The sequence below is a fragment of the Cebus imitator genome, unplaced genomic scaffold (genome assembly GCF_001604975.1).
Source record: "Cebus imitator isolate Cc_AM_T3 unplaced genomic scaffold, Cebus_imitator-1.0 Scaffold608, whole genome shotgun sequence".
Classification (NCBI taxonomy): Eukaryota; Metazoa; Chordata; class Mammalia; order Primates; family Cebidae; genus Cebus; species Cebus imitator.
This window is the reverse complement of record NW_016107923.1, coordinates 661,704-686,943: the sequence shown is the minus strand read 5'-3', so window position 1 is coordinate 686,943 and position 25,240 is coordinate 661,704. Positions and strand designations below refer to the sequence as shown.

The 25,240-nt window shown below is 38.5% G+C and overlaps 1 protein-coding gene and 1 pseudogene across 3 annotated transcripts in view; one reads left to right on the top strand and one right to left on the bottom strand.

Moving 5' to 3' along the window:
* Positions 1 to 5,860: 5,860 nt before the first annotated feature.
* KLF8 (Kruppel like factor 8) overlaps positions 5,861 to 25,240 on the bottom strand; it is a 65,481-nt gene continuing 46,101 nt past the window's right edge. For all 3 annotated transcript variants that reach the window (XM_017516877.2, XM_037734367.1, XM_017516876.2), the window contains one exon: positions 5,861 to 13,007. In XM_017516877.2, the coding sequence (XP_017372366.1) occupies positions 12,826 to 13,007 (182 nt within the window). In that variant the 3' untranslated portion in view covers positions 5,861 to 12,825. The remainder of the gene's footprint in view (positions 13,008 to 25,240) is intronic.
* On the top strand, positions 22,925 to 24,866 carry LOC108294873 (annotated as a pseudogene).

Sequence of the window (25,240 nt, the reverse complement as noted above, 5' to 3'; positions counted from 1 at the left end):
CAGGTAATGCAGTGATCAAAAATAGCATTTCAAATATTGGAATAAATTTACGTTATGTACCTCATGACCAGATGAAATGTTAAGTATACAGTATAACATATAGTATTTTCACAAAAATTATTTTATCTGAATGTCATAAGGAAACAATTCTAATAATCCAGAATGAGAAACATTCTGTAAGACCTGGCCTGGACTCTAAAAAATTCAGTGTCATGAAGAAGCAAACAAAATTCCAACATACTTCATTTTCATTAAAACACACCAAAGAGACATAACCAAATGTAATGTGTAAAACTTCACTGAATACTAGATAGGAAAAAAAAAAAAAACCCAAAACTATAAAAGGCATTTTAGGGACAATTAGATTTCAATATGACGTTATAGTAGGTAAAGTTATGCAATTATTTTTATTCTCTCTATTATGATAACGCATTATGGTAACGTAAAAGAATATATTTGTTCTTAACCAATGCACACTAAAGTATTTATTGGTCAATTGTCATGACGTCTATTCCACTCATTTTCAAATCGTTCAACTGAAAGTTTGTGTGTGTGTGTGTGTGCACACATGTGTGTGTTTGCGCACAAGCGTGCATGTGCATAAATAGGTAATAGTCATGTGGCAAAATGATGACCATTGGTAAATTTGGATGAAGGGTATATGGGTGTTCATTGCAATATTCTTTACACTTTTCTATAGGTTTGAAAAATTTCAAAAGAAATTATAGGATAAATGAAGCAATTATTAACAGCTTTATGCTAGTAAATTTTAAATTGTAGTGAAACTAGCAAATTCCTAGGAGAAATATAACATCAAAATTAACTCAAGAAAGAATAAAATATCCAAAACGTTGAACTAGTAGATTAAATTATTCCCAGAAAAAAATAAACTCTGAGATATTCAAGGAATAAATAATTCCAATCTTAAACTTATCCAAAAACTATAGAAAACTCTGGAGCTGGCCCGGCATGCTGGCTCACACCTGTAATCCCAGCATTTTGGGAGGCCGAGACCGGTGGATCACCTGAGGTAGGGAGTTTGACACCAGCCTGGCCAACATGGTGAAACCCCATCTCTACTAAAAATACAAAAATTAGCCAGGAGTGGTGGCGGGCACCTGTAATCCCAGCTACTCAGGAGGCTGAGGCAGGAGAATCACTTGAACCTGGGAGGAGAGGTAGCAGTGAGCCGAAATTACGCCATTTAACTCCAGCCTGTGCAATAGAGCGAGACTCCATCTCAAAAACAAACAAAAAAAAAAACTAACAAACAAAAGGAAACTCTGGAGCTGTCTCAGGCCAATCTTATGGCATAAATGTTAGCAAACCGAATTCAGAAATGTATAGCAATATTATAAGTAACAACTTATTATTTATTAGTAAAAAGGATAATACACTATGATCAGGGTGAATTCATTCTATGAATACAAAGTTGATTTAACATTACAAAAGTATAATCCACTCAATTAATGGTTTAATGGAGAAAAACTGATACTCATGAGATTTTCTCCACCAGGCATCAAGTCTAATTATAAAGCTATTATAAGTGTGTGTAGTATTTGAACAAAAATGGAGGCCCCAAAATGGACACTTGCGTTACTTAATATAACAGAATGGTATTGCATATTGGTGGGGAAAAAGTGGGTGTTTCAAGAAATCATGCTGGGACAACTGGTCATCCATGTACGAAAAAATGATGCAAGACCTTTATCACATCACATGCAAACATTAATTATGGGATGAATTAAGATCTAAATTCAAAAGACAGAAATGTAGTGATTTTCTTTTTTTTTTTTTTTTTCTGAGACACAGTTTCCCTCTTTTGCAGACTGGAGTGCTGTGGCGCAGTCTTGGCTCACTGCAGCCTCTGACTCCTGGGTTCAGGAGATTCTCCTGCCTCAGCCTCCTGAGTAGCTGAGATTACAGGCACGAGCCACCGAACTTGGCTAACTTTTGTATTATTAGTACAGACGGTCTTTCACCATGTTGGACAGGCTGATCTTGAACTGCTGACCTCAAGTCATTTGCCCACCTTGGCCTCCCAAAGTGCTGAAATTACATGCGTGAGCCACTGCGCCTGGCCAGAAATGTGATTTTAGAAAGAACATAGGAAATGCATTGGGACATGATCTCAGGATTGAAACCTGTGGGGAAGTGGAAGAAGCAGTACAGGACAGAAGGAAAGGAAGGACTGCAATACAGTCACAGCAAAGGCCTCAGACAATCCTATGGGGGTTCTGGAGCTAGAATGGCCCTTCAAAGCCATCCTGAATTGGGATGGAGGTCAGGGCCTTTATATACTCACATGAAACAGCCATTGGATGCAGTCTGATCCTGAGAAAGGTATGTAAATTTTGGTAAGCCCTATCTTGGGGAGAAATTCAGCTGAGATCTATCTGTTCTCAACACTCCCAGTAGCTTGACAATGAGTGCTTCTGTCCTGGAGAGTGGTATCTGGGAGGCATGTGACAGCATCCACTATAGACTTCAACAGACACTTCAACAGAAAAATCCAAAAGGTCAATAAATATGTGAAAAAATTGTCTCTTTATCAGTCCACAGGGAAATGCCAAAAATCCATAAAACACGCTTATCTGCCATTAAATTGTAAAAATTAAAAAAAGAGACTGTAGCATATATTTGCACAGATGTAGAGAAATTAAAATTCTCATACACTGCTTGTAGAAATGCAAGTTCGTGCAACTGCATCGAGAAGCATTTTGCATCATCTAGCTAAAATAAAAAGAAGCAAATGCCCTTTGTCCCAGCGATTTCACCCTTAGATATTTTGAGAAATTCTTGCACATGTATACCCCCAGGCATTTAAAAGAGCATTCATAGAAATATTGTTTATCTAAACATTGTTACCTTTACACTTGAAACAACACAAGGGAAGTTCAAAGCTCAATGTGATTAATAGAGTTGTTTATATAATAGAATACTACAGAGCTATGGAAATAAATATCTACATGGATTAATTACACAAGCATAATTTTGAGAAAAAATAAAACACAGAAGAACACATACAATATGATTCAATCTATTTAAAGTTCAAAAACAGGCAAAATTAAACTATGATTTAGGTTTGCATTCATCAGTGGCAAAAATTTTTGTTTTCACAGGGAGGAGAATAATCATCACTCAAAATAAGATAGAGGTTACCTCTGAGGAAAGGGAGGAGATGTGGTAGTAAGAGGTACCTGGATGCTTCTGGAGGTCTGGGCAATAAACTTTTCATATCTGAAATTGAGTAGTGGACACACGTGGGTTTATGCTATCATTATTGTTTCAATTGTAGATATATGCTTTATTGTTCCTCTGTTTTTATATTTCATAATGACAAGAACCAAAATAAGAAAAGGAAAATAAGTGTTTAGAGATGACCATCTGCTTTTATCAAGGTTCAGCCACATTATACAGAAAATATGATTTAGAGAAAATGCTAAGGGGAGACAGACAGCCGACAAGTATTACTATAAAGCAACAGATCCAGAGAGCCAGCATGAGGAACGAAGCAAGCAAGCAGGAAGGCACTCCGTTCACTCCTCAACTAATGAGGAATACAAAGCTTGTGTTCTGGGCCTCTCACCCTCAGCTGTTCTGGCTTCTTATGGTGCATTAGCCAACAGGCAATGATTGTTTTTACCAGGACACGTACCTTCCCCTTGCTGACCTATTCTCGTTCCTTTGAAAATGTACCGGGTCCCATTCTCTCCTACACATGCAAATTCTCTGCCAGGTTACTGTTCCTAACCTGATAAACAAAGCAGGCTAATATACTCATGGGTGCTCAAACATAAATTTACATATTAACTATCCTAAGTAACCACTAAACATTTAAAATAGCAGATTTCAGAGAAAAGGTACCTTTGCATTCACTGTTCTCTTCCTGAACTCTCACAGACTAATTTTAGACCCTCAAACTCAGACCCTTTACTTCTCTCAATCATAGGCATGGTAATGTGGTTTGTAGGAATTCTTCCCAAACAATATGATTTTTTTTTTTTCTCAACAATGTGATTTGAAGATGATTTCGTGTAGATTAATATAGATCTACCTCATTTTTATTAACTGCTGCATTGGATCACACGATGTAAGATACCCATATCACACAATTAATGGTATCACACAATATAACAGCCATTCCCCTATGGATAAGTATTTAAGTTGTTTATAATTCTGCACAATTACAAGCAATGCTTAAATTAATACGTTTATGGTATATGGACTAACCTGTGTATAGCTGAGAGTTGCTCTACTATAGACACCAAAATGTGAAATTTCTGAGACATAAGGCATAAGGCCTTTTTGGTCATAATAAATATGAAAAAAATTCCCCTCCAAAACAACTACCATTTTTATCTCCAGCCAGTAATTTATGATTTCCCCTTTCTATATCATTTGCCAACACTTGGTCTTATAATACTTGTAAATATTTTCCAGTTAAATGAATGGAAATAGTTCAATATCGCTTTATTTCCCTAATTACTAATGAGATTGAATTTTTTTTTTTTTGAGATGGAGTCTTGCTCTGTCACCCAGGCTGGAGTGCAGTGGTGCCATCTTGGCTCACTGCAACCTCTGCCTCCCGGGTTCAAGCGATTCTCCTGCCTCAGCCTCCTGAGTAGCTGCGATTACAGGTGCGTGCCACCATGCCCAGCTAATTTTTGTATGTTTAGTAAAGACAGGGTTTCACCATGTTGGTCAGACTGGTCTTGAACTCCTGACCTCGTGATCCACCTGCCTCGTACTTCCAAAGTGTAGGGATTACAGGCGTGAGCCACCGCACCTGGCCTCAACATCTTTTTTTATGTTCATTGACTACATGTAATCTCTCTCTGATTTGTTAATTTCTTTTAAAATTGTTGTATACTATATTTTTTCTTATTGGTTTGTAGGATTTTTAAAAATACGTTCTGGATAGAAATCTTGCATTATATATGTGGCTATCTTTAAATTTTGTTTATGGTGTCTTTCATGGTTCACATGTATTTAATCTTTGAAAATACTAAACATATCTCCATAATAACACTGAAAACACTACTGTGTTTCTTCACATGCGGGTCTCTTCCACCAGAGAGTGAATTTCTTGAGAGCAGGAGCTGGGTTTTATTCATCTCCATAGCAACCAGAAAAGAGACTGCATTATTGTAGGTTTTTAGTCAATATTGGTAGCCTTGAATTGATAATGCCTTTAGCCCAAAGGCATGACATTGACTCTTAGAATAAAGAAATGAGTAAAAAAATCTGTGAGATTTCTTATTTTTTATCATTTGTAGTGAAAATCTCATTCTGGTAGCCCCAGGAGCAGTCACTTTTCAATTTATTCTTTCTGCTCTTGGCCTCAATCTCCATCACAGAATTTCCCTCTTTCTATTTTTCTCCCAGAGTTTCTCTGAAAGGTGAGGCAACTTCCACATCTTCACTCACTGCTAGAATTTTTACTGCTGTGGCTTTGAAGTTTAAAGCTGTCCCAATACCCTCCTTTCCCTCCTTACTTCTTGAGAAAACATAAACAAAATGAGAACAGATCTGTGCAAGAAAATCTAGCCAACTAAGTCTGTATGTTACAAACTATTGTCAGATCCTTTGTAGAAAATATGCAAAAGGAGCACAAAGCCTTCATGAAGCTCCATTCAGGGACACGGCTGAATAGACTCCCCAAAATGGGGAAGACCTCATATGATTAAACAGAGAAACTGTCATGATTAAGACAACCGGGCTTCCTTTCTTATCCTATAATACTATATAGTAGTTTTATCATAACTTCACCCAGCTATGGAAAAAAAGTGATCTACTCATGTCATGCTAGACAAACAGAGATTGGAGACAAAGTCAAGAAAATAGCCATGATTTCTGGAGTTTAAAATCTTTTTATTAATAAAAAGTACAATAATTAAACTGAACAAGATTGCTTAGTACCCAAGCACACACCGTGCATGGATGCCATAATGGGAGAGTCTCTGAAGTAGAACAGAGTAATCTCTAAGTGGCCATGCTAACAGAGGCAAATCTTGAGATCTTGAGTATCTCCAGGTGCATAACAGACTTGTTTATGAGAGATTGCTCACGATCCTAGCCTCAAAGCCATGCCTCTGGAGCAAGAACTAGTATAAAATAGAGGAAAAACAAGGTGTTGCTCTAAAGCACTAAAATAATGAGGCACAAACATAAGAGTTATAGAGACTCAAGCTTAATATACTGTTTTATAATTTCTTTAAACAAACTAACAATGACAAAAAATCCAATTAATCCTTTCACTGCAGGCTCCTTGCCCCAACACAAAAAAGAGAACCAGTTTCTGGCACTGCTCTCCTGCTGTGACCTCCTGTCAAAAAACAGGGATGGACACCTTAGGAATTCTCTTCCCCTTTTAATTCAGTGATACAATGAAAACAGCACTGCATACAACATAGTTACAAAGTAACGTCCAACACAGCTACTTACAGTGACTCTAGGAAAGGAAGGAGAGTTTTTAAGTTAACAAAATAATGTCTCTTCCTCTGACCCCAACCCAACACCAGAAAAGGAAATGGAGAGTAATACCAGTGTTTGGAAAACAAAGAAATATCCTGCCACTGGTATAAATCCCATCCTCTTCCAACCCACTCCCACCCTCAACCACCCTACCCAACTTCCCTCCTCCTACCTATACTATTCAGAGTACAGTAAGTCGGGAAAGAGGAAATGTAAGTGGTGAAACTGAACTGCCCAACGTTTAAAGGGCTCTGGAAAATTGCCTTTGTGCTTCTGAGAGTGTGATATGTGATGTGGTCCAAGCAGAGTTACAAAGGGGGAAGAATACAGCTTTTGAAACAATGAATTTTGCCTACCTCTTCCTTTAGGTCCTAATACATTTCAAGTATGGAAATGGATGATAACCCTATTGTTAGTAACAAAGACGTAGGGAACGTGAAAGTAAGAGAATAAATAATATTGCTTCCAGTGGCCACTCTTCAATGATCCTTCTTACTGATTCTAATTTATCTCTTTATCACCTACGAGGCCTAATCTTCTCGTTTACATTGGGAAAATATAAGGTATTATAACTATCATAATAATGGTTATAATACTTGGTTGCTCACTTAAAGATCTCTCATCATTTTTGCCAACATAATTTATGAGAAACCTCACAATATTGCTGTGAGGTAGATATTGAGATCCCCATTTTGCAGATGGATTAACTGAGGCACAGAGAGGTGATCTGACTTGCCTAAGGTCAACCAAGTGAGACTTGTAAAAGTATAGAAGAGAGGTGACGCAGAGTAACATCACTGTTGTCAGAGAGCCATATTTAACAGTAAGAAAAGATAGTGCTGTGTGTTTATTTAAATTTGGCCCACCCAGTTTCTTCTGTGTCCATCCCTCATACAAGGATTAGCAAGCTGTGGAGCATCAGTAAGTTCCTTTGGCTTACTTAAGGTTAGGTACATTCTCGATGGTTTGGATCATAAGAAAACTTTTCGGGAGCAGTACAGACCTTAGATTCTTGGAACTCAGATCACAGAAATCCCTAATTCCAGAATTTTGCAGACCACTTTGTTTCAAAGAGCTGTTGGAGTTCTAAAGATATCACTATCATGTACATACACACTGTGCTGTAGTTGATCAAAGTTGCTTCCCATGGGTATACAGGTTAACAATTCAGATACTGCTATATATGTACACTGAAGTTGAAAAATTAAATAAATAGATGACAGAGGTTGAGAGCCAGGTTTCTCAGTATTAGTGTGGGAGGTTTCAGATAAGTAAGAGGAAGAAGCTAGAATGATTCATGTGGTAACAGATTAGAGTTGAAAACATCAATATGAACTCATGTTTAGCTAAATAAAAATCTGGATGATTACATATAGAAATATTTATAGACATGCGCATATACATAGGATAGTATACACACATATGTTTCCTTGCTCTGTTAGCTGAGATGGCCTAGAAGCAACAACAGCCCAGTAGCAACAAGGATACCTAACGCCCAGATATTGGTTTCTAATATAATTATCCAGTAAAAGAAACCAGGACTCCTAGAAGAAATGGCTGATTATAGGAGTAGGCCACAAAAGATGTAAGATGAGCCTGGAACATCTTGCAATGGCAGAAAGGACATGCTAGGAAAAAATGATGGGAGTATATCAAAAGGAGCTGCGAATCACCCAAAAGAGCTCCCAATTGCCAAAGCTGAAACAATTTAAGCAACAAAATAACCTAGTAGTAATAGATTATAACTCAAAATATAAAATAAATATCCATGAGTCCATGCTGATATAAATAAAGTATCATATAAATAAATAAATGGGAGAGAAGAGACAATCTCCCTTAAACAATGATTCCAAATAATTTATACAAGATACTTGCTCTCAAGGATGTGGCATATAACTTACCATTCCTTAAGCATGCGCTGCACATAGTGATTTCCTTTCAAAATGTACAGTATGGAAGGGAGGGAAAAAAAGAGCACAGGGGAGAAACCTGACAAAGACTATTTCAGCCAGGTGATCAAGGATAACAACAGTGATAAGTCATGTAAATACAGGCATACCTCGTTTTATTGTGCTTTGCTTTATTGCACTTTGCTGATATTGCATTTTTTTACAAATTAAAAGTTTGTGGCAACCCTGTGACCAGCAAATCTATTTGGCACCATTTTTCCAACAGCATGTGCTCACTTTGTGTCCGTGCCAGTAACATTTTAGCAAGAAAGTATGTTAAAATAAGGTATGTACATCGCTTCTAAGACATAATGCTATTGCACATTTACCAGACCACAGGATTGTATAGACATAAAATTTTATATGCACTGGGAAACAAAAAAGTTTGTGTGACTTTCTTTATTGTAATATTTGCTTCACTGCAGTGATCTGGAACCAAATCTGCATCATCTCCAAAGTATGCCTGTATGATGTGATGAAAATGGCACTTCCTCTCTGTGGTCCTACTCTCAAAAAACTCATAACCCCAGTCTAATTATGAGAAAGACAACTGACATTCCCAGTTGAGGAAAATATTTCTCAAAACTGTCAAGGTCACTAAAAACAAGGAAAGTCTGTGAAACTGTCACGATCAAAAGGAACCTAAAGAGATATGACTACTAGATGTAATGTGGAATCCTGAACAAGATGCTGAAACAATTCTTTTTTTTTTTTTTTTGAGATGGAGTGTTGCTCTGTCACCTGGGCTGGAGCACAGTGGCGAGATCTCGGCTCGCTGCAACTGCCGCCTTCTAAGTTCAAGCAATTCTCCTACCTCAGCTTCCCCAGTAGCTGGGATTACAGGCACCCGCCACCACGTCCAGCTAATTTTTTGTATTTTTAATAGAGACAAGGTTTCACACCATGTTGGCCAGGCTGGTCTCGAATTCCTGACCCACCTCGGCTGGGATTACAGGCATGAGCTACCGTGCCCAGTCAGTGTTTTTACCTAATATCCTTTAAAAAGAATATTAGGTAAAAACTACAGAAACCTGAATAAACTATGGACTTCAGTTAATAATATTAACACATCAACGTGTTTCATTAATTGTAACAAATGTACCACACTAATGTAAGATGTTAATAACAGAGGAAACTGAATGTAAGGTATATGAGACCTCTCTGTACTAGTTCACAATTTTTCTGTAAATCTGAAACTGTTAAAAAATAAAGTTTATTTTAAAACAATTTAATATTGAAAATCTTTGTCTTGCCCATAATGCACTCTGCGAATTTAATCTACCCAGTTTACACTCTTCACAGTTTTTCCTAAATTTTATTATAATTATTATGTTCAACTGCTGATCATCAGATAGAGGAATTCTGCTGCAACAAATCCCAGAATATTATCCAATCCTATTGATGCCCTAAGCAACTGTCCAGGCTACTGGTGCTTTGCTGTTATAAACACAACAAATTCAATTGAACCCCAAATGCTATTCAAGAGAGATACATTTTAGTTCCTTTCCACCACCTCACTGTCTGTCTAGCAAAGTTTTATGTGTTTTTGGTATAATAACTCAGTAGTGTTCTATATTTGAATTCCTGTACTCTATAAAATTCTGTTAATGAATCTTGACACACATCTTAGACCATATGTAAGCATTGGGAAGCTTTTATCATTTTTTGAAGCGGAGAGAGAAATGAGAATAGGGTTAAAATTTCTTTACTATAGACAATTAACAAACATAAAGTCTCTCATTATGTTACAGAAACATTTTTAAATAAAGGCTCAGATGTCAGGGACCCCAATATTTGGGATACTAATTTGATCAATCTAATTTGATCAACAGGATATTTGATCATCTTCATTTATAAATAGATCATATATCTCAAGGCAAAAGATTCTGAGGTCTGAGGGGAGCAGTTCAGTTCTGAGCTCTGAAAAAGGAGTATCAGGATCCAAATTATGAAGAGAATGAGTAAGCTTGGGCTCTACTGTGAAATACTGCATCAATTAATCATAAGCTTAAATGTATGTTAATTCACCTTTACCAATCTGTCTTACAGCTACATTAGAGGTCCCCTGTAACAGACTGGCCTTCAAGATCTCCTAGTGCTTTACCAATTATACACGTTTGGAACTTGTATACCCAAAATTAGGAAAAAGCCCTGATTGATAACAATGATAACAGTAAAAACCCACATGTCATTTTGAAAAATGTTGGATTCACAGAGAGTTTATGATATAGATAGACACTGCAAGTTAAAATGAGGTAAATAAAATCTAGATATTATAGAAGTGTTAGAAGTGTGTGTTTAATGTTATCTGGCAATGACCACAAGTACATTTTACTTGCTATTTAATCAGCTGTAGATGATTTTTGAGGTCTAAAGTTTTTCTGAAGAATAACATATAAAATTAGACAAATATTGCCACCAATCATATAAACTTTAATTTGGTTTCATAATGTGATCCTGGCCAGATGTGGTGGCTCATGCCTGTAATCCCAGCACTTTGGGAGGCCAAGGCAGGCAGATCACTTGAGGTCAGGAGTTTGAGACCAGCCTGGCCAACACGGCGAAACCCCACCTCTACTAATTGCAAAACTTGGTCAGGTGTGGTGGCACACACCTGTAATCCTAGCTATTCAGGAGGCTAAGGCAGGAGAACCACTTGAACCCAGGAGGTGGAGGTTGCAGTGAGCCGAGATCACTCCACTGCACTCCAGCCTGGGTTGACAGAATGAAACTATGTCTCAAAAAATAAATAAATAAAATTATGTGATCCCTAGGAGAATGAGCATGCAGGTGTATAAGGCCTCAAAGAAACATCTGGAGAACAAATCTGACCCGTATTTGTCTCATCTGTAAAATATAAGGGATGAATAGGACTAGATGGTTAATGGGATCCCTTCTTGGTGCTAGAATTCTACAATTTAGTGAGAATGGACAGCCTCAGGAAATAGTAACCTAAAGTATTCAAGCAGGGTTGAAAAGAAAAACGTGTTCAATATAAAGACAATCTTTAAAAGAGAGGCTGAGTCCAAATTCAAGTGATGTAAGCCCCCTCCCAGGGGAGGAAATATTCCATATGGAGGTAGATCTGTGGTCCAGGGCCAGGAACAGAGGATTTTATACCCCATATCATATTATAAAACAATCTGATTGGGCAGCCAAATGAGTATATTATGCAACCTGCTGTAATAGCTAAAATAAATGGCTTAGGTTTTCATAGCAGTTGCAGAACATGAAATTGCTTTTTGTACGTCAGTTTCCATGAAAAGCATCTTATGATTCATTTGAAACAGGAATGAATGCCAATAATTCTGTAGAGTGAACAACACTCTGTTCTTCCAACCCCTCACTTCTGTATGACACGCCCCTAGTGTGTGATTTCTCATCATGTAATATACTCAATTGTTTGTGTAAATGAAAAAATAAGCAGCACAGCCAGTCCCTCAAGACACTGTCTCAACAGCCTGCCATTTGAATGAGGTTTGTGATTAACAGCACTTTAGATATCCTGTCCAAATAAATGTACCCCTCTATTTGTTCTCAGGATCATCCTAGGTCTGTTTGTTCCTGTCACGGCCCAACCTACTCTCCTGGAACATTTTTTCCTTACTGACATGTCTACATGTGCTTTGAATATCTGTCCAAATTTAACCTAACAAATAATCATTGTGCAGCAAAATCTTAATCCTGAAGGAGAAAGTGAAAGAGAAGAGGAGGAGGAGGAGAAGGAAAAGAACTCCTCATTCCCTTGATGAACTTAAGAAGCAAAAGCACCAGCACCATCTGAAAACCAAACTTTAAGAGGAAATAGGATTAGATTTATTAAAACCTTTTGAGTTTGGTATGGGACTCAGCTTATTCACTGGAAATGTGCCTCATACTCAGAAACCGAATCCCTGTAAATCTTACCACTCAACTACACTGTTATGGTCTTTCCATCTAGGAACTTAAAAAAGTCATTTAGGACACTATCAAACCACCTTTAGGTACTTATTTAAAAAACATATGGATAAGAGTTCTAGAAAACAAGAGAAAAATAGGAAAGAAAAAAGCAGCGTATGTTTGTTCACAGCCTTGAGTTTGATTCCTGTTTTGTTACTGTAGGAAAAATGTCCTATTTCAGAGCAGGGGGTATGGGAGGCATCCATGGGTGCCACACTGGAATTCAACCCATATGGAGGTTGACAAAAATGGGTCTGGACAATGGAGAGGTGAAGGTGGAATATGAAGAACCCCACGGGAGACCAGCTATCTTTCCCTCCAGTCTCCTCAACTTGGCTCAGTGGGCTGCTTCAACTCCATTTCAGATGCAAGCTGAAGTCAAAGAGGAAAAAACTGTCCTGACCTCAGCAAACAAACAGGAAAGATATGAGCACAGCTTCTCTAGCGCGACTTGTGCAGCTCACATGGTGTCATGGCGACGGCGATGCAGAGACAGGTGGTCAGAACGAGAAAAGCTGCGGTTGCAGTCTGTGCACCGGAAAGGCTTGATGCCTGTGTGCTTGCGGAAATGGCGAGTGAGCTCATCGGAGCGAGCAAATTTCCAGGAGCAGCCATCCCAGGTGCACTTATAAGGCTTCTCTCCTAAAAAGCAAATGTGACAAAACAAAGAGAATCAGAGAGGGGGTGATTGGACACTAGAAAGATGATAGAATACATAACTTGCATCGACTCTTTAGTGAAAAGGTTAGGTAATAACCTTGATGGCATATGCTCGTTCATCTTTTAAATTAATTAATTGAGAAGCACAGTATAAATGTACATGATGTTTTGAGATGTATATACACTGTGGAATGGCTAAGTTGAGCTAATTAACATACATATTAACTATATACTTATCACTTTTTTTGTGGTGAGGACTCTTGAAATCCACTCTCTCATTGATTTTCAGTAATACATTGTTACTTACAGAAGTCCTAAAGAAAGGCCAAGATGTTAGAGTGGGAATCACATAGCCTCTTGTTCAAATAGGCCTTGTGTGATCCGGGTCTACTACAAACTAGCTGTGTGATCTTAAATAATCACTTCCTCCTGGCTTGGTCTCTGTTTTCTCACCTCTAAAGGATAAAAATATATCAGAAAGCTGTTCAAAACATTTTCTTTTTTAAAGATAGCTAGCAGGCAATATACCTAGGATCTAAACTCAGGTCTTTTGCACTTTCTTTTTTTCTTTTTTTTTTTTTTTTTGGCACTTTCCATTGTACCACACTAGTAATAGTCCTCTCCTCTAATGTCACCCAGCAAACAGTCTAAAATAGAGCCATATATACACAGGATGAATGTGTGACTCACTGGAAAGGGCCCTCAGCGAAGGCTACAGGCCTTCTGTGTAAGGTTAGAAACTCAAGGGCATGTAATGGCATGAAGTGCAGTGTCAGGCGAAACTTTTTGAAATAGCTCCATGCCCACAATCATTGGGTTGTATTTGAATTATATATAGGATAGGTATGCTCAAGATAGAAAGCTAAATGGAAAAATAGTAGTATAAAAAAGCACTAACAGAGTATGACCTCATTATGGTATATAGATCACACACCTCACATTTGTATACTCACAATAAAGGCAATATCAATACACTTGAAAGCACATTATGAGAGAAACTGCTAACAATGAATGACTATGTGGAAAGTGAGGACCAGGGATAGTGGGAAGAGAACTTTTCATTTTTACTTTATACCCCTTTGAACTGTTTTAAAATGCTTTAAAATCATACTGTTGTATCATAATGAAAATTTTAAAACAGGAAATAAGCTATATGAACAACAGTAAATATTAATTGTGGATAAGTCTGGGTTGTAGGGTTAGGGTAATGTTTGCTTTCTTCTTGTTGTTTTTGGACATGGAGTTTCACTCTTGTTGCCCAGGGTGGAGTACAATGGCACGATCTCGGCTCACTGCAACCTCCTCCTCCTGGGTTCAAGCGATTCTCCTGCCTCAGCCTCCCGAGTTGATGGGATTATAGGCATGTGTCACCACGCCTGGCTAATTTGGTATTTTTAGTAGAGACAGGTTTCTACATGTTGGTCAGGCTGGTCTCCAACTCCTTACCCTCAGGTGATCTGACTGCTTTGGCCTCCCAAAGTGCTGGGATTACAGGCACGAGCCACTGTGCCCAGCCTGCTTTCTTCTTAATACATTTTTCTGTTTCCCATCTTCTACAATGAACATGTATTATTTTATAATCAGAAACAAGCAATAATGCAGACACAAAAATGTATTGGTATTCTAATAGTCTCTTTTGGTCTTTTCCCCTTTTCTCCTTGTAAATTATCTAGGACATTTAATTTTATGCTGTTCTAAATTCTGGTGGCAATCTGGCTTGCATAAACTGTTTTCCAACTTACTACACACCACCTACCAATCCTCCCAAGTGTTTGCTAATTAACTGTATAGTATTCACATAATGAGCAACAGAGTGTAATCCAGTCTGAATCACAGCTTTGGAATATACCCAGGCAAACACTTTGAAGATTAAAGACGTCATTACTGATCATTTCAATATTCAGAAATTGCTGCATTAGCTGCTAAGAAGAATGAGATAAAGCTGAGTGTATTGAGACAAAAAGATGGCCAATGAAATGTTATCAAATGAAAAAAGATACTGAACAATCAAACAACACACACGCTCACAGAGAGAAGGATCTCATTTCTGTTTTCTAAACCTTGTTTCTGTCTCTGTCTGTCTGTCTGTCTCTCTGTCTCTCCCTCTCCACGCAGGAAAGATCTGGAAGGCTATACAACAAATTGTTAACAGACGGAAGGAGAATGGGATTTCAGGGGATGTTTACAGAGTGTAAATGAAATTTTCACTTTTTGTTCTATGTGATTTTATATCATTTCCACACCTCCCAACAGCTGCATTGCTATCTATATGTTTTGTTGTGATCTCTCAAAAATGTCTTCCGAAAATTCCTATCTACATCTCACCCAAATGAGGAAAATTAGACTTGTAAAGCAGTGACACCCTGTGGTGATCAGAGCTTATTTCTAGAACACACAAATTACTGTAAATGAATTCAGCAGTGAGGCCCATTTTCCTATTTCAAAAGTAGTTACCTTGTATTACCACTGAACAAGCTCCTGTTTGTTACAGTGAACATCATACAACACAACTTGTGATCTCCATCAACTTTTCATTTGAATTAAAGAACAAAGCATATATTCAGAAAAAGAACTGATAATATAAAGCACATATATTAACTATGTGGCAAAGATAGTTAAGTGTGATATGTCGGGCATGGTGGCTCACACCTGTAATCCCAGTACTTTGGGAAGCTGAGGTGGGCAGATCACTTGAGGTCAGCAGTTCGAGACCAGCCTGGCCAATGTGGTGAAACCCCGTCTCTACTAAAAATACACAAATCAGCCAGGTGTGGTGGTATATGCCTGTAGTTGCAGCTACTCGAGAGGCTGAGGCATAAGAATCACTTGAACCTGGGGGGCGGAGGTTGCAGTGAGCTCAGATCATGCCACTGCACTTCAGCCTGGGTGACAGAGCAAGACTCTGTCTCAAATAAATAAATACATAAATAAACAAATGTATGTGATATGAATTCCAAGGCTAGATAATAAGCTCTGGGTTACTATGAAGGCACAGATATGGAGGCATGGGTAGGTTTTAGATGAAGAAAGCAATCCAGTCAGCTGATGGCAAGGTCTTAGCAAGGTAACGCAGTAAATGTACATATAGGGTTAGCCATCTTGGAGCATGGAACATCCTTACAAGAATATTATGAGATGATCCTTATTATGAAAGCCACATGAAAAACTTTGGATTATTTTTAAAAAGAGAATTTGGACTTAAGCATGAAAGGCAATGATATGCCCAAGGGAGTGAGGGAGAGAGCAGTCTGTCCTAGGTGTGAGCAATAATGGGGATGCACTGACAATAGAGAACATTAAAACAATAATAAAACAGACTAAAAGTCTGTTTAACTCAAGAGTGACTTGGTCAAAGTTGTACATTAAAATTATTTAGCCATGCTGTGTAAGGTGATTACAATGACTAGGAGCCTACTGGGGCAATCTATTTGGCACATAAAGCTCAAATTAATTTTTTGCAGAATTGATAAAGAAAACAATAATAAATATAAGAATAAAACCTAAGAAAGTGCCAGCGAGACTGAAATAGAAAGAAAAACATTAATAAAAGCTAGCATTTATTGAGTATTCACTATATGCTGGATACTATTTAAGTATTTTACACTATTAATATTCCAAGATCGGGAAATAGAGGTTAAGAGGGGTGAGGCAACTTTCAGCAATGAGTAGTAGACTGCGATGTCAAATCAAGACACTGTAGTTTCATAATACATAGTTTTAGCCATTATGAATAAAAAGGCTATTGAAAATTAGAAATAATAGAACTTTAGAAACAAATAAGACATAATGTTAATGGTTCATGCCTGTAATCCCACCATTTTGGGAAGCTGAGGCAGAAGGATCACTTGAGTCCAGAAGTTTGAGACCAACCTGGGCAACATAGTGAGACCTCATCTCTACAAAAAATAAACAAAATTAGCCAGGCGTGGTGGCACCTGCCTGTAGTACCAGCTACTCCAGAGGTTTGAGGTGGGAGAATCGCTTGAGCCTGGGAGATCAGGGCTGCAGCAAGTCGAGATTGTGCCACTGCACCCCAGCACTGGAAACAGAGTGAGACTCTGACTTGGGGAAAAAAAGGAGATAATGTTAAGAATCAATGATACATTTGGAGCCTGGGTAAATGGGTAATGCCATTATAAATATACTGGGACTTGACGGTACGCTTACAGTACGTTTAACGAGAACTGTTAGATCTGTATTTCCTGCTTTGTATGACTGCAAACACGGGGGGGATGAAGTGCTCCATTGCATGCCTGGCGTCTGCAGATAAGCAAGAGTCTCATGGCTCTCTGCTGGAAGAAGATCTACCAAAAACAGAGATGGCACTGTCTAGGACCCTTAACAATGAATCACAATCTTTGGAAGGCAATGAATCAGGCATTTCTGTAGCTGCTTCTGTCCCAAGGAACCTGTGGAGTACTAGCAATAGAGAAGTATATCTAGGTTAGACACAAAGGTTTAATCCAATGAGGCTTTACCCATTTACTACCTGTGTAACTATTCAAAATTAGAAATAGCAGAACTTTAGAAACAAATAACTCAAGTCATAAGAGAATATTAATGGTTGATGTGTGCTTCAGACAGAGAGAGTATAGCACTTGTGAAACATTGCATTAAACTCAGTGTAACTATTGGCAAATTCCCCATCTCTATAAATGGCACCTCCATTCACCCAATCACCCAAAGCAGAAACCTTAGAGTCACAAATGTCCTTTCAATCATCAGTGTACTTCCTTCTCTCCATCTCCACTGACGACATACTAGTTGGGCTGTCATCATTTATTGCGTGGATTGCTTCATTAGCCTCTTAAATGATCTTGCCCCTTCTACGCTTGCACCTCAATGCTTTCTCCACCCACCACTGTGCTCAGTATGTCCTAGCTAAGCTTAACTAGTACCAGTTATTAGAACAAGGCAAGCTTAGTGCCATCTCACTACTTTCGTACTCTGCCTAGCCAAGAATAGTCTTTTGCCAAGCTTTTTACACAGTTTGCTCCTTCTCATATTGTTATTCTCCCTACTTTAAAAACTTCCCTAGTTACACTAAAAGTCCAGACTTCATCACTATGTATCATATCCACGTAACAAAACTGCACTTGTACCCCTTAAACTTATACAACTGAAAAATAAATGGAGAAGAGGGGTAGAGCAAGTGGGCCAGATAGAATGCTCCACCAGTCATGCCCTACCAAGAACACCAATTTCACGACTATCTACACAAAAACAGGACCTTCATAAGAACCAAAAATCAGGTGACCACTCACAGTACCTGGTTTTAACTTCACATCGTTAAAAGAGGCACTGAAAGAGTGTAGGAACGAGTCTTGAATCGCCAACACCACCCGTCACTCATCCCTCCGCAGTGACTGCATGGTGTGGAGAGAGAATCTGTGTGCTTCAGACAGGGAGAGTATAGCACTTGTGAGACATTGTATTAAACTCAGTGCTGCCGTGTCACAGCGGAAAACAAAACTGGGCTTAACTCTGCAGACTCCCACCCATGGAGGGAATATTTAAACTAGTCCTAACCAGAGGGGAATCACCCATCCCAGAAGTCAGAACTTAAATTCTGGGAAGATGCACCATTATGAGCTAAAGTGCTCTGGGGCCCTGAATTAACTTGAAAGGCAGTCTACACCACAAGGACTGCAAGTCTTACATGAGTCCTAGTGCTGAACTGGGCTCAGAGCCAGTGGACTTGGGGGGAGCATATGACACCAGCTGGATCAGATAAGGCAGTGGTTATAGCACACCTTCCCCAACCCTAGGCTACACAGCTCACAGCTTCAAAAGAAACCCCTTCCTTCCACTTAAGAAGAAGTGAGAGCAGAGTAAAAAGGGCTTTGTCTTGCATCTTCGATGCAAGCTTAGCTACAGTAGTATAGGGCATCATTCAGAGCCACAAGGCTTCTTTTCCAGGCCCTAGCTCAGGGATGACATTTCTAGACACACCCTGAGCCAGAAGGGAAGCTGTTGCCTTGAAGGGGAGAACCCAGGCCTATTAGAACTCATCATTTGCTAAGTAGAGTCCCTGGCCCCCAAATAACCAACATCAAAATCCAGGTGACATATTGGGGACCCTGAATGAGACTCTGAGATTTGCTGGCTTCAGATGAGACTCAGCACATTCCTACCTGATGCCTATGGGGAAACACTCCAGTTCAAGGAAAGTGGAAAGAAAAGTAAAGGGGACTTTGTCTTGCACTTTAGATACCAATTGGTCACAGAGGGATAGAGCACAAACAGGGTGATATTGGGGTCTCCAGTTCCAAGATTATGCTCTTGCATGGCAGTTCTGGACCTGCCCTGGGCCAAAGGGGAACCCACTGCCCTCAAGCGTGAGTCCCAGGCCAAGCGGCATTCATCGTAAGTTGAATAAAGAGGCTTTGGGCCTTATGGGAACATCAGTAGTAGCCTGGCAGTACTCCCTGTAAGCCTGTGGTAGTGGTGGCCAAGTGGGGAGGCTCCTCTGGCTGTGGAAAGTGAAGGGAAGACTGTGAAGAACTGTGTCTCATGGTTTGAGTGCCAGTTCAGTCACAGTACAATAGAACACCAGGTGGATTTCTAAGGTTTTTAACTCCAGTTTCTGGCTTCTGGATGGCACCTCTGGATCTACCAATGGTCTAGGGGAACTCACTGCCCTGAAGGGAAAGATGTACGTATGGTTGGCTTCACCAACGGGTGACTGTAGAGACGCAGGGCCTTGAGTGAACATTGCCAATAGCCAGGTAGTGGTTACAGACAGCCATGGCTAAAATCCAGTGCTGTATTAGCTTAAGGACTGACTCAGCACAGTCCTGGTTTTGGTGGCCACAAGGATGCTTATGTCAACCCACTCTCAGGTCTAGCTGGCTTGGAACAGAGACAGAGAGAGAGACTCTGCTTGGTAATCCAGAAAATTCTTCTGGATCTTATCCAAGAACATCAAAGTGGAACCTCTACAATTCTACAAGAACCATAGGGTTTCTGTGCTTGGGGTGCCCCCTAATGCAGAGATGGCTTAGATCACAACACCCAATCCCTTTTGATTATGTAGAAAGCCTTCCTGAGAAGGATGGATACAAACCAACCCAGACCGTGAAGACTACAATAAATACCTAACTCTTCAATGCCCAGACACTAATGAACATCTACAAGCATCAAGATCATCCAGGAAAACATGACCACACCAAATGAACCACATAAGGCACCAGGGACCAATCCTGGAGAGATATTTGACCATTCGGAAAGAGAATTCAAAATATGTTTTGAGGAAACTCAAATAAATTCAAGATAACACAGAGAAGGAATTCAGAATCCCATCAGATAAATTTAACAAAGAGATTGAAACAATTAATAGAATCAAGCAGAAGAAAAAAATAGTGAGCTTGAAGACAGGCTGTTTGAAAATACACAGAGAGACAAAAAAATAAAAAACAATGAAGCAACAACTATAGGATCTAGAAAATAGCCTTAAGAAGGCAAATCTAAAAGTTACTGGCCGTAAAGAACAAGTAGAGAAAGAGAGAGGGGTAGAAAGTTTATTCAAAGGGATAACAACAGAATTTCCCAACCTAGGGAAAGATATCAATATCCAAGTACAAGAATGTTACAGAACAGCAAGCAGATTTAACCCAAAGAAGACCACCTCAAAGCATTTAATAATCAAATTCCCAAAGGTCAAGGATAGAGAAAGGATCCTAAAAGAAGCAAGAAAAAAAGAAATAACATAAACTGGAGTTCCAATACCTCTGACAAGACCTTTTAGTAGAAACCTTAAAGGTCAGTAGAGAGTGGCATGACGTATTCAAGATGCCGAAGAAAAAAAGCCAAACTTTTACTTTAGAAAAGTATATCTGGTAAAACCATCCTTCAAATATGAAGGAGAAACAAAGACTTTCCCAGATGAACAAAACCTGAGGGATTTCATCAATACCAGACTCATCCTACAAGAAATGCTAAAGGGAGTACTTCAATCAGAAAGAAAAGGGCATTAATGAGCGATAACAGATCATCTGAAGGTACAAATTTCACTGGTAATATTAAGGACAAGGAAAAACACAGAATCAGGAAGAAATCCAAATCCTGAACAGACTAACCAACAAGGAATGAGACAAAAGCCATAATTAAAAGTCTCCCAGAGGGCAGAGGTTGCAATGAGCTGAGATCATGCCACTGCACTCCAGTGTAAGCAACAGATTTACACCGTTGTAAGCAACAGACTTGGTCTTGGGGGGAAAAATAAGTCTCCCAGAAAAGAAAGCCCAGGACCTGATGGCTTCACTGTCGAATTCTTACAAATATTTAAGGAAGAGCTCATAACAATTCTACTGAAACTATTTTGAAAAATAGAGCAGGAGGGAATACTTGCAAATTCATTCTATGAGGCCAGTATTACCCTGATACCAAAACCAGACAAAGACACATCAAAAAATGAAAACCATAGGCCAGTATCACTGATGAATATTTATGTAAAAATCCTCAACAAAATACTAGCAAACCAAGTTTAACAACACATTAGAAAGATCATTCATCATGACCAAATAGGATTTATCCCACAGATGTGGTGATGGTTCAGCAATACAAATCAATTAATGTGATACATCATATCAACAGAATGAAACATAAAAAGCATATGGTCATTGTAATTGATGCTGAAAAAGTATTTGATAAAATTCAACCTCCTTTCATAATAAAAATCCTCAGAATACTGGGTATAGGAGAAACATACTTCAACATAATAAAAATCATTAATTACAGACCCATAAGTATTATACTAAATTGGGAAAAAGTGACTTTCCTCCTCTAAGATTGGGAACATGACAAGAAGGCCCAATTTCACCTTTGTTCAACATAGTACAGGAAGTCCTAGTTAGAGGAGTCAGATGAGAAAAGAATTAAAGGGCATCCAAATTAGAAAGGAAAAAGACAAATTATCTTTTTTTGTGGGAGATATAATCTTATATTTGGAAAAACCTAAAACCTTCACCAAAAGACCTATTAGAACTGATAAAAAAATTTAGTAAACTTACTAAAAAATTAAAAAATTGACATACAAAATCCATAACATTTCTATATGCCAACAGATGAACAATCTGAAAAAGAAATCAAGAAATAATCTCACTTGCAATGGCTCCTAATAAAATGAAATACCTAGGAATTAACATAAACAAGAAAATAAATTATCTCTACAATGTATATTGTAAAACATTGATGATAGAAACTGAAGACATAAACAAAAGGAAAGATATTCCTTGTTTATAGATTGGAAAAAAAATGTTAAAATGTTTGTGCTACTCAAAGCAATCTACAATTTCAATGCAATCTCTATAAAAATATTGACATTCTTCTGCATAAATAGGAAAAAAAAATCCTAAAATTTATATGGAACCACAAAAACCCAGAATAACCAAAGCTATCCTAAGCAAAAATAGTAATACTGAAGGAATCATATTATGCGACTTTACATTATACAACAGAGGTATAGTAATCAAAATAGTGTGGTACTGGCATACAACAGCCACACATATCAATAGAACAGAATAGAGAAACCAAAGATAAGTCTATACATTTATGGTGAACTCATTTTAGACACAGGTGCTAAGAACATACATTGGGGAATGGACTGTTTCTTCAATAAATGGTGCTGGGAAAACTGGATGTCATATGTAAAAGAATAAACTAGAGCACTATATCTCACCATATACAAACATCAAATCGAAATGGATTAAAGGCTTATGTCTAAGACCTGAAACTATTAGAAGAAAATATTGGGGAACTCTCCAGGACATTGGATTGGGCAAAGATTTGTGGAGCAATACCCCACAAGCATAGGCAACCAAAGCAAAAATGGACAAATAGGGTCCCATAGAGTTAAAAAAATATTCTCCACAGCAAAGGAAACAATAAAAAAGTAAAGAGATAACTCACATAATAGGAGAAAATATTTGTAAACTACTCATTTGACAAGGGATTCATAACCAGAATATACAGAGTTCAAAACAACTCTATGAGAAAATCTAATAATTCAATTTTTAAAATGGGCAAAAGAGCTGAAAAGACATTTATCAAAAGAACACAAACAAGTTTATGAAAAGGTGCTCAATATCACTGACAATCAGAGAAATGCAGATCAAAACTACAATGAGACAACATCTCGAGGTTTCTCAGAAAACGAAGTAGAGCTATCACAAGATCCAGTAATCCCATTACTGCGTATATATCTAAAAGAAAAGAAATCAGTATATAAATGAGATATCTGCACTCTCATTTTTATTGCAGCACTATTCACAACTGCCAAAATTTGGAAGCAACTTGAGTCCATCAACAGATCAATGGATAAAGAAAATGTGGTACGGGAGCTCTGGGCTGGCGTCTCCCCACGAGTTGCCAGTCAAGTGCAGGCGGCTAAGGGTGCACGAGGAGCTGCCCACCCGTTAGGCGTTGGCTCCGTCATTGTGTCGTGACAACTGCTCTCGTAGCCGTTTCTGAGGCAGCAGGTGCGGCCTTTTTAGCCCTGAGCAGGCTCCGTGGCTGCGTGCGGGGCTCTGCTAGTGCCGACCCTTCTCTCCGCGGACCCCACGCCAAGTAGCGACCCTGAGCCGACAGCCAGAGCCCCCGGTAATGTCAGTCTCGACCGCCCAGCACCAGCCCATCAAGGGGATCCTGAAGAACAAGACCTCTACAACTTCCTCTATGGTGGCGTCGGCCGAACAGCCCCGCGGGAGTGTCGACGAGGAACTGAGCAAAAAATCTCAGAAGTGGGATGAAATGAACATCTTGGTGACATATCATCTAGCAGACAAAGACTACGATTTAATGAAAACAGACAAACAAAGCACTCCTTACGATAGGTATTAATTACAATGTGCTTGTCATACTAGCATGATAGGTGATGAAGATGCAGGTAGTGATACAGAGACCACCTTAGCTAATAAATTAGCTGCTGCTGAAGTCTTGGAGCCAAAGTATCGGACTCAGGAACAAGAAAGCAGTGAAGAGGATAGTGACCTCTCAGCTGAATAACAAGAAAAAGAGCGACAATTTGAAATGAAAAGGAAGCTTCACTACAATGAAGGACTCAGTATCAAACTAGCTAGACAATTGATTTCAAAAGACCTACATGATGATGATGAAGATGAAGAAATGTTAGACTGCAGATGGAGAAAGCAGGAATACAGAAGAATCAAATCAAGGATCTACTGCAAGTGACCAACAGCAAAACAGATCACGAAGTTCATAGAAGAAATTTGTTCAACACTGCAATTGTTTATTAGATATAAACCCTGTTACTATGATACATTGCTTCTGGTTCTCCATAATTCACGACTTAAGTACCAAAATGCATACCAGTTATTATATATTGCCAAGAATTAAATGATAGTCTTAGAGACTGATTAGACTGAAAATGTCAAATTGATATATATATATTCTTGTGCCTGGTACTTTACCATAAATACAGTGTAATATCATCAGTCCAAAACTGCATTACTTTTGTAAAAATGCTGGTTAATTTGTATATTATATAGCTTTTTATGCTTTAGAAGTTAAATAATATGTTTGGGGAGGAACTAATTTATCTTCATCACTCTAAATGTGGTGGCAGTTATCATAAAGTTTCTTGATTTCTTTTTTTTAAATGAAAAGCCAATTGAACAACAGGATATATAGACTGATAAATATATAGGCTGAATAGTATTTTAACACTGGTCTTCAACTTGATTTGTCTGTTTAATTGAAAAGGATTATAAAGAATCAATATCGTGAAAATGGCCATACTGTCCAAAGTAATTTACAGATTCAATGCTATCCCCACCAAGCTACCAATGACCTTCTTCACAGAACTCGAAAAAAATGACCTTAAACTTCATACGGAACCAAAAGAGAGCCCGCATAGCCATGTCAATTCTAAGCAAAAAGAACAAAGTGAGAGGCATCACACTACCGGACTTTAAGCTATACTACAAGGCTACAGTAATCAAAACAACATGGTACTGGTACCAAAACAGAGATATAGACCAATGGAACAGAACAGAGGCCTCGGAGGCAACACAACACATTTACAACCATCCCATCTTTGACAAACCTGACCAAAAACAAGCAATGGGGAAAGAAGTCCCTGTTTCATAAATGGTGTTGGGAAAACTGGCTAGCCATGTGCAGAAAGCAGAAACTGGACCCCTTCCTGACACCTTACACTAAAATTAACTCCAGATGGATTAAAGACTTAAACATAA